The sequence below is a fragment of the Strongylocentrotus purpuratus genome, unplaced genomic scaffold (genome assembly GCF_000002235.5).
Source record: "Strongylocentrotus purpuratus isolate Spur 01 unplaced genomic scaffold, Spur_5.0 spur5_scaffold_7, whole genome shotgun sequence".
Taxonomy (NCBI): domain Eukaryota; kingdom Metazoa; phylum Echinodermata; class Echinoidea; order Camarodonta; family Strongylocentrotidae; genus Strongylocentrotus; species Strongylocentrotus purpuratus.
In genome coordinates this window covers 13,541,443-13,557,027 of record NW_022145613.1, presented here as the reverse complement: position 1 = coordinate 13,557,027, position 15,585 = coordinate 13,541,443, and the positions used below count along the sequence as shown (strand labels likewise).

The 15,585-nt window shown below is 35.1% G+C and overlaps 1 protein-coding gene across 6 annotated transcripts in view; it reads left to right on the top strand.

The window, feature by feature from the left end:
• The window catches only part of LOC579807, a 47,217-nt gene that overhangs the window by 16,044 nt on the left and 15,588 nt on the right, over nucleotides 1–15,585 (top strand). For 2 of the 6 annotated variants that reach the window (XM_030973784.1, XM_030973783.1), the window contains exons 6-21: nucleotides 309–418; nucleotides 2,042–2,112; nucleotides 2,786–2,970; nucleotides 3,477–3,527; nucleotides 4,184–4,456; nucleotides 5,725–5,838; nucleotides 6,241–6,357; nucleotides 6,871–6,981; nucleotides 7,362–7,475; nucleotides 7,723–7,836; nucleotides 8,995–9,114; nucleotides 9,556–9,675; nucleotides 10,499–10,622; nucleotides 11,437–11,666; nucleotides 12,777–12,887; nucleotides 14,948–15,049. In XM_030973784.1, coding sequence (XP_030829644.1) covers nucleotides 309–418; nucleotides 2,042–2,112; nucleotides 2,786–2,970; nucleotides 3,477–3,527; nucleotides 4,184–4,456; nucleotides 5,725–5,838; nucleotides 6,241–6,357; nucleotides 6,871–6,981; nucleotides 7,362–7,475; nucleotides 7,723–7,836; nucleotides 8,995–9,114; nucleotides 9,556–9,675; nucleotides 10,499–10,622; nucleotides 11,437–11,666; nucleotides 12,777–12,887; nucleotides 14,948–15,049 — 2,067 coding nt within the window. The remainder of the gene's footprint in view (nucleotides 1–308; nucleotides 419–2,041; nucleotides 2,113–2,785; nucleotides 2,971–3,476; nucleotides 3,528–4,183; nucleotides 4,457–5,724; nucleotides 5,839–6,240; nucleotides 6,358–6,870; nucleotides 6,982–7,361; nucleotides 7,476–7,722; nucleotides 7,837–8,994; nucleotides 9,115–9,555; nucleotides 9,676–10,498; nucleotides 10,623–11,436; nucleotides 11,667–12,776; nucleotides 12,888–14,947; nucleotides 15,050–15,585) is intronic. The other 4 variants (XM_030973785.1, XM_030973786.1, XM_030973787.1 and 1 more) reach the window with 4 other exon arrangements.

Below are 15,585 nucleotides of genomic sequence, written 5' to 3'. Positions count from 1 at the left end.
CTCCTCCTCTTCCTTCTCCTCCTCCCCTTCTTCTTTTTCTTCTTTTTCTTCTTTTTCTTTTTCTTCTTCTTCTAATTCTTCTTCATCTTCTCTTATTATTATTATTATCAAAATTATTTTAAAATTGCGCCGGCATCTACAACATCTATTGCTACAAAGTTTCTCCTTTTTCGTATTCTTCCAGATAGTTTGTCTCTTTTGGATGTTAATTGAATAAGCTTAAGACTAACTACATTAATGTACGTAAAAGGATCAGGAAAAGAAATATGACGGTAGTAATCACGTATTGTTCCTCTGTCACCCTTCAGATATGGTCACCACTTCAGCAATGGCCACATTAGATTTGGTTTACTCGACGGCTCTGGCCAACCCGAATACAACCGAATATCGAGAACTTGAAGCAAATTTTACATATTCGGTAAGTTCACAATTCACCTGCACTGGCCGGGCCGGGCCGGATCCAGTAAGCGGCGGGGGGGGGGGGGGGGGGGTATTAAAACAAGATTAGTCTCTGAAGAGCAAATACAAGATCTTTAATTTGCATCTTAGTGTTCTAACACTTGAAGCACAAGGTACATGGATCTGCTTTGGTTTTTAGGGAAGGGAGGGGTGTTTATAATTTAAATGAGCACAATTTGCGAAAGGCACCCTTAGCCCCCCCCCCCCCCCCATACGCCACTGAGTTGTTAAACATGCATTCGTTAAGATTAAGCGTTAAGTGATGTACCCTAAAAAAAAAAACATTTGGTTGAAGGTTAGATGCGAGATAGCCAGTCATTTTCGTTTATCAAATCTTGAACTCTTTTACACTAATCATTCATCTTATATTCCATCGCTTATATCCATAAATTACCAGAAAGTCGTGTTATAATTCTTATGTTAATCAAGAAGTCTAATAAGTATATGCTCTTTTGATAAAGCCGGAATGGGGGACTGTGAAATTGAAACATGGAAGATTAAATTCGAAGCCGCCGTCTTTTAAAATTCCATTTATATTTGATAAAATCGGTCATAATAGTTATGCCAACGGGTGTGAACAAAATTAAAAATGGAATACTTGCTCCCAACGTTATCGACATACATGTCTGGCATACCAAAAAACAGCTTCGCAAAGTAAATACTGTTTGGTTACGATAAGCGTCCTGATGTTTGCAGACCGCTCAATACAAATGTTTACCCGACTTTATATTCAATCACGCGATAAATAAACAATCGATGATCACAACTGTGAAAGGAAACGCTTTGATCCAATTGTTGCTTGTATAAAATCTATGACGTTATAATTACCCCAGTGTACTCTGCGCGAAATATCTGTGTACTAGCCCATAAGGTAATTTGGTTCGAAACCCCCGCACAGCGAAAAGGTAGAAACCCATATACTTCAGGGCAGTGATGTACTAAGATGGGCTGATGAGGCACAGGCCAGTTTTCTATAAAATTCGGACAGTAAAACTCAATTTTATAGATACAATCTAAATACCAATTAATACGAATCGTACATGATAATCTGTTATCCCGCCACTAATGTAATTTGGGAGATTGTGATTTCGCCGCCGCCCACCCCCCTTCATTCAAGTTTTTTTTTTAATGGATCTTTCGATTTGATATACAGTCGAACCCGTCTATACCGACCTTCAAAGGGAAACACAAAAAGTGATTTTTGTAGAAAGCGGCGGTCACTAAGCCAGGTTTGACTGTTATGATAAGGTTACCAATCTTGACATGTATATTCCAATGTTATACTGCAATGCTTGACACGAGAATATGGCACTTATTTGGACTTTAATCTATCTTTTTTTTCTTGAGCGCCTCGGAATAGAAGTTCTAGATAGATGGCGCAGTACATAGTACATGTATGTCTATTAGTATTACATGTATTATTATTATAAAATTAAATGTCTCCATACTAGCACCACTTTATATCATTGATGCGCCTGCATCAAAGTGCTTGTCTTAACACTGTTTGAACTTTGGATTAGTTATTTTTATACAGATATTTTTCCTGGAAATTAGTTATCTAATGATTCCATTTTCACAACAGGTGGAAACAGCTTTCCAAAATGCAGAGATGCCCGATGTGACGTATGAGGGAGTAATTGTCAATAGTTTCAGGTACGAATAGCATACCATTCTGAGTCAGAGCTGTGTGCAATTATCTTTTTTTGTCATCTTTAAAAACTAATTACGAGGATTTCGACAGCATGAAATTTGTGAAATTGTTTATTTATTTCAAAGCACATCTCACAAAATTGTCCTCGTTCAATTTTCTAAAGTTCTAAGGGCAAAGTAACAGAAAAGTTTTGAAATATAATCTGGTAAGTTTTGAGCAGATGTAAATCAACAATGACAAAAAACTCTAGTTATTATATTGTGTTTAATATCATTCATGTTCTTGTCTTTCTTAACGCGTGAGGATTGAGGAGTATGATCTAATTGATTTACTCCTCTTTATTTTTATATTCAGAATCACAAAATATAATAGATCATTCTTATAATATCAGTTGAATAAAAATCAAGACACTTTCCCCGAAGATCCCGAAGATCCTGAAGATCCCGAAGATACATAATTATAATACCCGATCGTTATTCAATATTTTTCATTTATTGGTTTATGTAACAGGACTGCAACGTAAAACAGCCTTGAGCCGATTGTTTTTATTCCTATCAAGATATGGTTTAAAATGATACAATATAAACAACAAAAAAAATGAATATTGTAATATACGTACTGTATGCCTAATTTTGGAGAAAAATTGCATAATACTTTCAATCTTATACTGTACAGTTCGGGTAGCGTCGTGGTAAATTTTGACGTCCTGGCTAGCCATACACAGAACACGCCGCCGGGTCAGGCCGCGGAGCAAGTCGCAATAAATGCGGTTGAGCGCGAAGTCACTGTGGTTCTAACAGCACTCACTGAGGACAACTTGTCTGATCTACCATTCATGAGCTTCAATGTAACCGGGTCAGGTACTGGATTTGATTTGATTTGGTTTGATTCGATGTGATTCAACTTCATTTCATTTTAATTGACTTTGATTATAATTTATTCAACTTCATTTCATTTGCCTTTGGTTTCACAATTGATTTGACTTAACTTCATTTTAATTCAATGAAATTCATTTTATTTTATTTGGTTAGATTTAACTTCTTTTCATTTCATTGAATTTGATTTGATTTGATTTAATGCAAAATGCCTTGACTTTATTTCATATAATATCATTTCAGTTTATATCATATCATTTAATTTCATTTACTTTTATTTCGTTTGAGTGGTTTTACCTGATTTTATTTGACTTGACTTGAATCGATTGACTTTGAGTCAACTTTAATTAGTGTGGTGTAATTCAATTTGATTTGAATAATCACCAACAATAATATGGCAACCCTGACATGTTAATGCATCTTAAAATACACTCAAACAAATCATGATTAATAAATTGATAGGTCTTCTTTTTTAACTTTTTTGTCAACAGAAATTGTTGTTACTTCGACACCGGAACCAACAACTTCTCAGCAGCCAACAGGTAAAATGATATGACTAAATTCCCCTTTGTTCATATTAATGCTTCATAATCTTTCTAAACACTCTCTTCTTGCTTAATTCATGCACATAATGAAAACCAAGTCATAATGATCACATCTGAATGAAAATTAATACTAAATTTCATTGCCCTATTCGTCACACCTGATACCCCAGTCACATCCACGAGACCGACGCTAAACCGACAGTGAACCGAAAAAGAAATTACATTACACCGAATGGCTCAGAATCGGTTCGTTCGGCGTCTGTCTTGGCATTGGTTTAGTTGTGTGACTGTGGTACTTTGTGTTTTACTGTTATACACTACACCGTCGGGAAAGCACATTAACTCCTTAATGCTTACAAGGATGGCTCGTGCTTCATATACAGTATTGTGGTATGTTTAATGTCATGATTAACATGTAGTATAGACTTGCTGAACTTATAATACCTTTTATGAATATTTTACACGTTATAGTTTAACGGAAGCAGTATTTAAAACAATCAAACTAATATACATAACATCATTATTGTACTAATTGTGAATAACTATATTAGAAGTTAGTTCCTTGAGGTAAAGGTGGGAGGAGGGGGGGGGGGTCCTTGTCTGTTATTCTGTTGCAACTAGTGTAACTAGTGAAAAACTCCCAACCATTACAGAAGAGATAACTACCGAGGCTATGAGCACATCCATTGTGACCACGCCTCCTACCACTACCACACTACATTATTGCAGTCCATTTGTCACGCCCACAGTCAAAACAGACACACCCACGTCCACTGCCACGCTTTCTTCTCAGACCACGCTCATCAGCACTACCACTCCTTCAATCCCTGAGACTCCTTCAACAGTGGCCACATCGAATGCTCCCTCCACCACTGTCACGCCTTCATCTGCGACCACAGTCCCCATTTCAACTACTCTTTCCTCAGGTCTGATATCATAATTTGTGTAACATTCTTATTTAGTTGTCAAAATCCTTGTTAATGAAAACAAGAACATAATCGTCCAATGTATACATTACTATTAAAAATGATCATGCATAAAATCATCATAATTTACTAAATTTCTTAAAATGCTCCATGAATTAACTTTGCAAGCTTTCTAAATACTCTGAAAATAAAATGATATATATTTGCAATAATCTCCAGCTATTTGATCATTCTACTATAATCCAACCCTAAATTTTGCAAAAGGATGAATATTAAATTATCGATGTCACCAAGAACTCTAATTCATTGACCAAGGTAGGTTTTTATTCAAACTATTAATCTAATTCATCATTCTGCTTTTAATAATAATAGTAAAAATAATGATAATAATAATAATAATAATAATAACAATATTAATAACAATAGTGACAATATTATCTTCCTTCACTTTTTGTATCTACTTGGATAAGTTGAAAAGTGGAAGTTTGGACCAGTTTTATATTTGACTCGTGATAATGTGAGAAGATTTGTATTGTAGTTTTCAGAAATTGATAAATTAAGTGTTATTTAGCACATGGTATTTCGTATTCGGACAATTTTTCATATTCATTGAATTCATTAACTACATGTCATTTGTGTGGAAGACGTTAAACACCCTATTCAGGTTAACAGAAAGCTGCCGAAATGGGGGATGTAGCGGCACCCGCTTCCATTGAAAATGAAAATTAGAAATATATGGTTAAATATTATGCCACGAAGGATATCCATTACCTATATCTCCTGATCTCCGGAAAATGTAACGATTTGTAAATTCATCTTTACTTCTCACAATTTGTGTTTGCCACGCTGCAAAATTGAAAAATATTCGCCAATATCATCAAATTGACCACCTTTGAATTAATACCATTTTACCAATCTACATCATGTGCGCCCTATATACGCATTTAATTTCAAATGGATTTTTGTGCCATACAATTCTTCTTCTTATTATTATAATTGCTATTATTATCATCATCATTATTATTAATATCATTATTCTTCTTCTGCTTCTTCTTCTCGTTCTTCTTCTTCTTCTTCTTCTTCTCCTTCTTCTCCTTCTTCTTCTTCTTCTTCTTCTTCTTCTTCTACTTCCTCTTCTTCTTCCTCTTCCTCTTCCTCTTCTTATGTTTATGATTATCGTCATTATTATCATCAATATCATCATCATCATCATCATCACCGATATCATCATCATCATCATCACTTATATAATATGTTTGACTTTGAAGCTTGCCAACCGGATGAGACTGTATGTACGGATGGGGTAGGGTGTGTAGCATACACCCAATTCTGTGATGGCACAGAACAGTGTCAGGATGGCTCAGACGAACAGTTTTGCACAGGTGAGTAAAAACAAAACAAGACAAACAAGCGATCATACAAAAACACGATGGCCGCTGTTTCTACAACATTTCTATCACGATTGCAAACACTTTCAAGAAATCATCTCAATGACAATTTCAATGGTTTTGAGTGCAAAATATTTTTTGTTTGCTTTTATTCCTCTAAATGAGCAATTCCCCAAAATCTGTTTTCTCTATTTGATGATTTTGATATTAGTCTAATTTATCTACTCCATTCAAGAATGTCACATCGGGGATGGGGCAGTTGAGAGCTTCCACCAATTTTTACTGTTTTCAACTTTTGATTTTTTTGTTTTTGTTCTTCACTTTTTCAAAACAACATGTTGTAATTATACAAATATGTCATACTTATTCTTTTCTTCTTATATCCCCCTCTGTCAGGAGCAAATTGTAATGAAACCGAATTAGCTTGTCTCGACCAAACCGAATGTTATCCTGCTGATAAGATTTGTGATGACGAATTCGATTGCACTGACGGATCAGATGAAAACTTCTGCTGTAAGTAAAACATCCATCTATCTGCTGTTTCTTTCAAGATTTTATGTGATTTAGTTCCTGTCAATGTAAATTTTATAAAAAAATTCTCTCGCTCAAAGGAATCAACGAAACCTTCTTTTAAAAAAAAGCAATTAAAAAACATGTATTATGATATAATGATAGAGAAACATGTGGTTATTTTAGTTGTTTCCATTATAATGTATGTAGATCTGGCAATATTATGTTTATGTAAACTACCTTCTCCATTTCATTAAAGACGAGCGTTTCAGCTTGTTCTCCAAAGCAGCTTCAGATAGCCGTTCCTGATTTTCATTCTTACGTAAACTGACATTATACGGATTCACTTAACAAGCGACGAATGATTAACAAATTAAAAATTAATTTAAAGATACGCTTTCCTCTTCCATTCATCTCAAAGAGAGTAGTGTGTGTCTCTTGATGGTACCCCTCCATTTTTCTAGATCCACCGTAAACTCCTCAAATCAACGATTTTAATCTCTTCTCTCTCTATAGCATCGTGTAATGAATCTACATGCTTTGATGGTGTAGAGTGTTATCCATACACTGGGCTATGTGATGGAAATGATGATTGCACAGATGGCTCCGATGAGCAATTCTGCAGCTGTAAGTACATCGAAAAATGTCTATATATTTTTTTTTTTGGGTGTAATTTCCTGTTTCTGTTTATAACCCCAAGGTACTCCGAAAGTCAAAATAAATGTTTATTCACAATCAAAATTACTCTCTAACTATACGTCTGCGACAGTTGTGAAATTCCCATATGATTATAATTATACTTGTAATTTATATTATTAGTAGTATTAGTATTATCATATTATTTGTAGTAGTAGTAGAAGCAGTAGTAGTAGTGTTTTAAGTGTTATTGCTATTCTTCTTCTTCTTAATATTATTATCATCATTATTGTTATTATTGCAAACTAGGGAGGAGTCGTTCTTTAAGCTTTGACATTGATAAGAATATTTGTCTTCCCTTTAATATTTAGCTTGCCCTGTTGGTCAAATGTTTTGTAATGACGGTTTCCAGTGCTATGATGACTCCGGGTTATGTGACGGTAATCAGGATTGTACCGATGGATCTGATGAATCGTTCTGTACCTGTAAGTATGGCTTTTTCTTGTCATTTGGTTTTCTAGTTTATATTATATTAATTAAATTACTGTGATTGTCATTATTATTATCAGTGTTAGACGTAGAAGTAGTAGAATCTCTATAATTTTACTATTATTCTTATTATATTATTATTATCATTAATATTATTATTATTATTTTTATTACTACTTTTTAACTTAAAGTTCTTTGAGCTTTGACATTAATAACAATATTTGTCTTCCCTTTAATATTTAGCTTGCCCTGTTGGTCAAATGTTTTGTAATGACGGTTTCCAGTGCTATGATGACTCTGGGTACTGTGACGGTAATCAGGATTGTACCGATGGATCCGACGAATTATTCTGTACCTGTAAGTTTTCTTTAGTTGTCTAGTTTATTTTATATTCATTCATTTTGAAATTAAGGTCAAGTCATGTTCATAAGGTATGTTAGTGATAATATCTATCTATCTATCTATCTATCAGGCTATAGTTCATCCAGACGTTGGACAAAGCCCTCCTCGTAACATTTCCATTCTCTTCTGTCTCTAGCTGTCCCAGTCCAAGCGGCCGTTCCCATGTATGATGTTAGGTCATCTCTCCATCTTCTCTTCTGCCTTCCTCTTCCCTTTCCCATCCTTGGTTGCCATTCTGTTAAACGATTTGTCCATCTATTGTCCTGAAGTCTTGCTACATGCCCAGCTCATCTCCACTTTGATTCTCTGACTTTCTCCAAGATATCTTTACCCTTTGTTTTCTGGCATGTGACTTTGTGATTGATTTTGTCTCGCAGAGATAAATGCGACATCTTTCTCTCCATAGCTCGTTGAGTAGTCACAAGCTTCTGTTCTAGATCCTTTTTTTAGGGGGGGGGGGAATTGTCACGTACCTTGTTTAAAGCAAGGGAATGACGTATGTTCTTGCTTTTTTTTCTTTCCGTTTCTTGTATTTTCTAATGAAAGTAATTATTCATAGCTGTTAACCTACTCCCGCTCCTAAAACGATACATGACAATTATCAAATTGTTATATTCTCTGTGAATCAAAGCTGTGTGAAGATTTGTCCTAAAATTTTAAGAGTTACGCTTCCCCTGTATTCCATATGCTAAGAACAATTTGCTACGTTATTTCTGTATGCGCAAGCTTATTAAAACTAACTTTTTAAAACTATTATATTTAAACATGTTAACTGTTCAATACATCAAAAGCTCACGAAATGAGGGAAAGATTTCTTTATTTAACTTTACACACACCATTTATTGACCGATTTACGGTTCAAAACAGCTTGTTATCATTTAGACGATTGATACCCCCAAATAATGATTTCACTTATATTTCGTTATTCACGTGAGACATGTATTCATGGGGGAAACCATAATTTATTACATATTGTTCATTATATACGAAAGAAGGTTATTCAAGATCTCGTAATTTAGGTTTTACGATGACAATACGTTGAATTTATTGCAGAAGTTACACTATTCATTATTGCAGTTAGGTCCATAATATTTGTCTGTTTTCATTTTGTAGCAAACTGTGAAACCAACGAGCTTGCATGCTTTGATGGAAGTGGCTGCTATGTATATCCGGACCAGCAATGCGATGGAATATCTCAGTGTATAGATGGCGAGGATGAACTTTATTGCCCAGGTACGTATACTAAAAATAAACTTGCTAAAATTATGACCAAGTTAGTTATAATTATGTCCGAATTAATTATAAATTGCTCCATTTGTATATAGTAAAAGATGTTTGTCATTAGGAAAAATATGACCAAGTTGAGCAAATGCTTTTCCAATGTTGGCCGAACATAATAGTTGCCTTCATGATAGGCAATGGTCTGTTAAAAAAGAGAGTATAATTTTCTGCTGTAAAGAAAACACCGGCCGCCACCATCACCATCACCACCAACACCACCGTCACAGTAACCATCAATACTAAACCTACTTACCAGTCATATTTTTCTTTCGCTTTTCACAATTTTTCGTCCTAACCTACTAGTGAGGTAAAAATGTACGTGGTCCATGTTTTTCTTTCTATTAATGTCTATTTCAATCTTAACAATAATTTCCTTTCAACGTTTCTCTCTAGGTGTATGTACCCCGGATGAGTTAGCGTGCGCGACGGGCGATAAGTGTTACAATGCAACGTATCAATGCGATGGAATCCAAGATTGTGATGACCAGTCAGACGAACAAAATTGTGCATCGGGTAAGTATAATTATGTTATAATAATATTATTTCTTGATAGATGGAGGCACGTCCAACTTATCTAAGTACATGTACTAGAATATTGTTTTTCAATGTACCTTTCTTTTTCAAATGTTTGTGTATCCATCATTTTGTACATTTGCTTATATATTGTTTTATGCTTTTAGAAAAATTGATAAAGACTTTATTTGAGAAAAAAGTATACTTGTGTGGCATTATACGTATTATCTACCATTAGACCTATACACTCTCGCTTTCCCGTTTTCTGAAATATACCAACCTAAAATCTGCAGAAAAATAAAAATGTTAACATGAAGCATTATAACAGTAAGCCATTATTGTTAATGCCTCAATGAATGCTTGTATAAAACTTCCTTTTTATAAAAGCTATACGTGATTCGTTAGTTTACCCCCCCCCCTCTCCCTCTCTTTCTTGTCATGTCTATAGTACTATGTATTATCCGAATTTTTCTACATCGACATTTTCTCCGGGTTTATTTTGTCAGAGATATAGCTAAAGGTTGCGGGTTTCGATTGAGTTTCATGCTAGATTTATGGTAAGGGTTGGGATTAGGGTCCAGGATGTTGTTGCACGAACATTTGGTTTTTGAACTGTCTGTAAATGTCAGATTAAACTGTCTTTGCATTTATATTTATCTGCCACCCTCACCTTTCCCTTTTCTCTCTCTTCCTCTCTCCACTTCTCCTTCACCTAAATCCTCATCATCAATTTTCTTCTGCACAAGCCATACATGTACTTCTTACATTTCTTAACATACTTACAACTCAAATTTCTTGTTTAATCCATCTGTTTTTCTTTCAGAACTGATCGTGATAAACCTAGCTGACTTGTCGGATCCATATTACCTAAATAGTCCCAACTACCCCGAGAAGTATCCACTAAATACCAATCAGTCTTGGCTCTTTATTGCTTCATCTGGAAACAGGTATGTTACCGTGGTTACAGAGTCCAGGGCCCCGTCTTGTAAAGAGTTGCGATTCATCTGAATCAATCGCAAGTCCTCGGATCAATCGCAAGTTTGCAGTCTCCTATCTATTATTTACATAGTGGCGATTGATATCAATCGCAAATAAGCTTGCAATTAATATCAAATCTTTAGAAAACGGGGCCCAGTTCTCTTTTGGCACACTATACCAGATCTTGAAAATGTCTCTATTTTCATATTGATATAGAGTCCGAGAACGGTGTCTTACTATTACTCAGAATATGGGGTAATGCCGGACCCAGGACTTATCATGAAATCATTTTTAGACAGGATGAAAAACCTTTTCATGCAACCTCGGATTAGGGAAGCACTGCAAATATCATATCTTGAAAAAGGAATAAACATGTATATACTTAGTCTGCTATTCAATTCAAGTGATGTTATTTTTTGCAAAAGCTTTGTATCTTTCTGTTACTTTTATTATAGTCATATTTAATTGAAATGTTGAAATATCTCAAGATCTTTGCCTTTATAGAATTGGAATCTCTTCTCAAGAAGCTGGAAATCTCATCTAAATGCTTCAAAACGAAATGCTATTTGGGGGGAGGGTGTGTCAACAATCCTATGCAATCTAGGCCTAGGGTCATTTGATGTGTCAAATACATGAATCTGGCAGCTTCTTTTCTAGGCGTCACCTTGCAATTCACTTAATTTATTTTGGAAATCAATTAAGAATTGATCAAAAGCCTTTTTTTCTTCTTCTAAAGTGCTTATTTTCTTGCTATCTTGATATCTTATACTACTTTCTCCGCAGACCGAGGATCGATGTAAGCGATATGTACACGGAACCCAACCGAGACCTCCTAAGCTTCTACTCGGCCGATGGTCCGACGGGGCAACCACTGGTGCTCTCGGGTGCGATGACCCGCTCAGGCATCATCAGCTACCAATCAAGCAGCGAGTATCTCTACGCAACCTTCACGTCTGACAACGCCGTGTCCGTCCGCGGCTTCTATGCCGGTGTCACCCAGGAGTCGGCGACTGGTAGGTCAAAGTATAGAAGATCGAGACTTTCAGAAGATTTTGTATTGATGGTGCTGTTTCTGTTGCTATTGCTACGACTACATGGTTATGAGTGATTGTGGGTTGATGCTATGTTTTCAGTTTGCCTAATTCAAGATTAATTGCTAACTAACAGAGGTGTTGCGGACGAGTGGATAAGTCGCCGGACTGTGGATCACAAGGTCCGTGGTTCAAGTCCCGCCGCAGCACTAATGTCCTTTGGCAAGACATTGATCTACATTTGCCACTCTCCACCCAGGTGTTAAATGGGTACCCGGTAGGATGCGAACGCTAATGTGGTTAGATTAGCAAGTGTGCGCATGTAAAAATGACGCCTGGCTGGAATGCTCCCCAGGGAGTGGAGAATGTGCATACATTGTGTGCGGGTAAGCCTGAATCCAATGACCGGGGTAATAATATACTTATCTGTAAAGCGCTTTGTGAGGGCCTCCGGTCCTGAAAAGCGCTATATAAGAACGAGCTATTATTATTATTATTAACTTTATCTGGTTATTGATCCAGATGAACGGCTTGTGTGGCAAAATTAATAAAAATAAAGAAGTACATCGTGATTAAAAAAGGCAGAAGAATACATAAGTATTTAGAAGGAAAAAATGAGATGTATAAGAATTGGAGTGGAAGTGATAATATTATAAGTTTTCATACGGATTGAAACTAATATGCTATTTTCATGTTTTTCTCAATAATTCAAAACAAAAATGTATTTATCAATAATTTTAATTTGCATAATGAGTGTTGAAACCTGAGGAGAATAAGAATGATAGCCACAGGTGCAGTTTCCTCCTGAATGTTATGTTGAGTTATGGATTAAAATCCGTTGACATTAGTCACTTAGTCAACAATATCTTGAGCTTGAGTCAAGTTTCCACCCGAATCTTCAAACCTCCCTAACTTTTGTTAGACTTTAAACAAAATAAACCTATATAGGTTGATACAATCTATTATACATACTTGATGATGTATACTTAAACCAAACCTGCCTATAACACTCGCCATATGTGATATTCCGTAAGATTCGTTTTTTTCTAAATGCCCTCTTCATCGCATGCTCCATTTTGTCTCCAACGTTAGCTGTGCAATGTGCTTCGACTCAGTACGACTGTAATGACGAAATGGTTTGTATGCCGACAGACAAGACCTGCTCATGTCCTCTGCCTCCTTCCGATTGCAATCCACCAACAGGTAAGTTATACCACAACCTTTGATTTCTTTCCACCCAAGTCACACCACCACATTGAATCAAAATGGACCGTCAACAGAGAAAGTATTTGCCATTTGTCGTAGACAATCAGCCAATTTAAACGATATACAGTCTGACCTGTATATAGCGACCGCCCAAGCGAAAGTACTCACAAGTGGTCTTTTTAGACAGGTTCATTTAGTACATGTTTCAATGAGAAGCCATTTTCGAGGAAACAAAAATATGGTGTTTGTAGACAGATGGTTTTGTATAGACAGGTGGTCACTAAAGCAGGTTTGACCGTCACTTAAGCAATTTCTTTTTTGGAAAATGTATAATAACTTATAATGTCAATGTTTTTGCAATGTTTCCTCCTTTTTTTCTCTAATTTCTTTATCTTCCCTTTTTCTTTTTTGAAATGTAATTTATGTACCAAACTTTTTGTTATTTTTTATCCATTTTGTGAGGATCATTTTTAACAAGCCATTTATGTGCTTTTCTTGATCCACACTATATATGCTTGTATTTTGATTAAATGATATTTCATTTCATTTCATTTCATCTTTATTGATCCGTGGTAATAATAGAAATTAATAACAATAATTTTGCAATTAACAATGCACATACTTATAACGAATCACACTAACGTTTTACAATTTTTATATATTTGCCTGCATGCATATGATTATTTATTCACATAACTTATACGCAATGCATATTATGAATGCATTCCCATTATTCCATAATGTTTTGAATATACATCCAAGAATATTAAAATAATAATAATAATATTTGTCTGTTATAGTATCATGACATGTACTTTGATGTATATATTCATTGTTATGAACTGTAACATTAACCCTAAAAAGGCCGGGCTATTTGAGGTCTTAGTACGGCCGGGGGGGGGCATTATGGCCCCCCTTAAGATCTCGGCCGCGAAGCGGCCGATCGCCGCGAAAATTTGCACGCATGTCAAGTGAAGTGTATAGAATAATATGATAATTTCAATTTTTTGAAAAATTCACCCATTTGCACATTTATGGTAATTTATGCAAATAAAGTCATAAAAATCACATTTTTACCCATAAATCATATATTATTCATATTTAAGCATTCTTTTTCACAACATATATTCATTAGACCATTCTGAATAATAATACGACAAAAAATTTGGAAGAGCCAGCTTATTCCTTATGTTATCCCTTGTTTTGATAAATTCTTATGTATTTCATTGTTTTTTTAACTTATGTATTTCATTGTTTTTGTTGTTTTATTTCATTTCTTACTACAATTCAACTATTTTGACTCCCTAAACAACCACCTAAACTTGAAACAAGACCCAATAACCCATGTTTGATCTGTATTTAGGAAAAATGACTTTTCCGTATGTTTTGTACACAAATCACGAAAATTACCGATTTTCGGGCTGACATGCAAAAAGACAAAAGGTCATGTGACCTTGTAACCGTAGGTCCGATTTTCAAAAAAATTCTTTTAAAATTTGAGCAAGACTTGAAAGAAAAAAGTCAGCGAGCGGCGGGGCGCCATCCATATGCGTTACCGAGCAATCGGAAAATTTGTGGAGGGGGGGGGGGGCATAATGGCCCCCCGACCTTATTAGGGTTAAGGGATATCAGATAAATGAGGTGAATATAGAATTCCTGTACAGCTGTATATATTTGTGCAACTTCCTTTCTTGATAATAATGACTATTCAAGTTGAAGTTCAAATTCACTTCTTTTAATTCCAATACGAACATATACACATAATCATTCCTTTGCAATCATATAAATAGAAACACAGAGCAGATGCAAATGATTAATCAAACATGGAGTCAAGGGTATATACCATAATCGACCGAGGTAGTCTTGTCAAGACAGTCCTCTTGACTTGATCAAGTAATATTGATAGATAATAATGAATGGAAAATAGGTCCTTGTCTTAAAACCATGTTTTCTGTTCTATCAATAAGTTAATGCTTTGAAATAATCAACATTTTTTGTATTTGTCAGGTAATATATTCCCAGATTAATTATGTTTTATTATAATCTGTTTATTACAGACTGTTTTTCGTGTGACAGTGGTAAATGTATTCCATTCGAAGAAGAATGTGACGGCGAGAATCAATGTGCATTCGGAGAGGATGAGAGAAACTGTATGCAGAGTAAGCTAAGAACATCTCTTTGGTTTTCCAGATGAAAAAAACATCTGACAACTCCTACTGGTGTAGATTAACACCAATATCTGGAATCATAACGACATAGCTTTGATTCTGTCGTATTATATGCAAACTGTCATATTCTTTGCTGACTATGTAAAAGAACGGCTCTCTTTAAATAATTTTGAGAGCATACTGAAACGTTCTGAATTAAGTGGAGCGGTAGATAAATGGATACATATCCAGCTAATAATTTTAAAACCCCTTTTGCTTTGACTGACATTTCACAGTATGGATCGTTTGATTTGATTTTGTTTCAAGAAAGATTCAATGAAAGATTCATGGTAAGAAAAGGTCATTAAAATGGCTTTACTTTTCAACCTGACATTGTATATAGAGGGTATTAAAGAAGGATTAATGTACAATATTGATAAAATTTGATCATTCAGACTTCACAATTATAAAACATAATGTAACCCATATACCTCTTGAAGCAACAGATAATAACATAGTTTTCATCTTAAAATCTGTAGTATATTTAG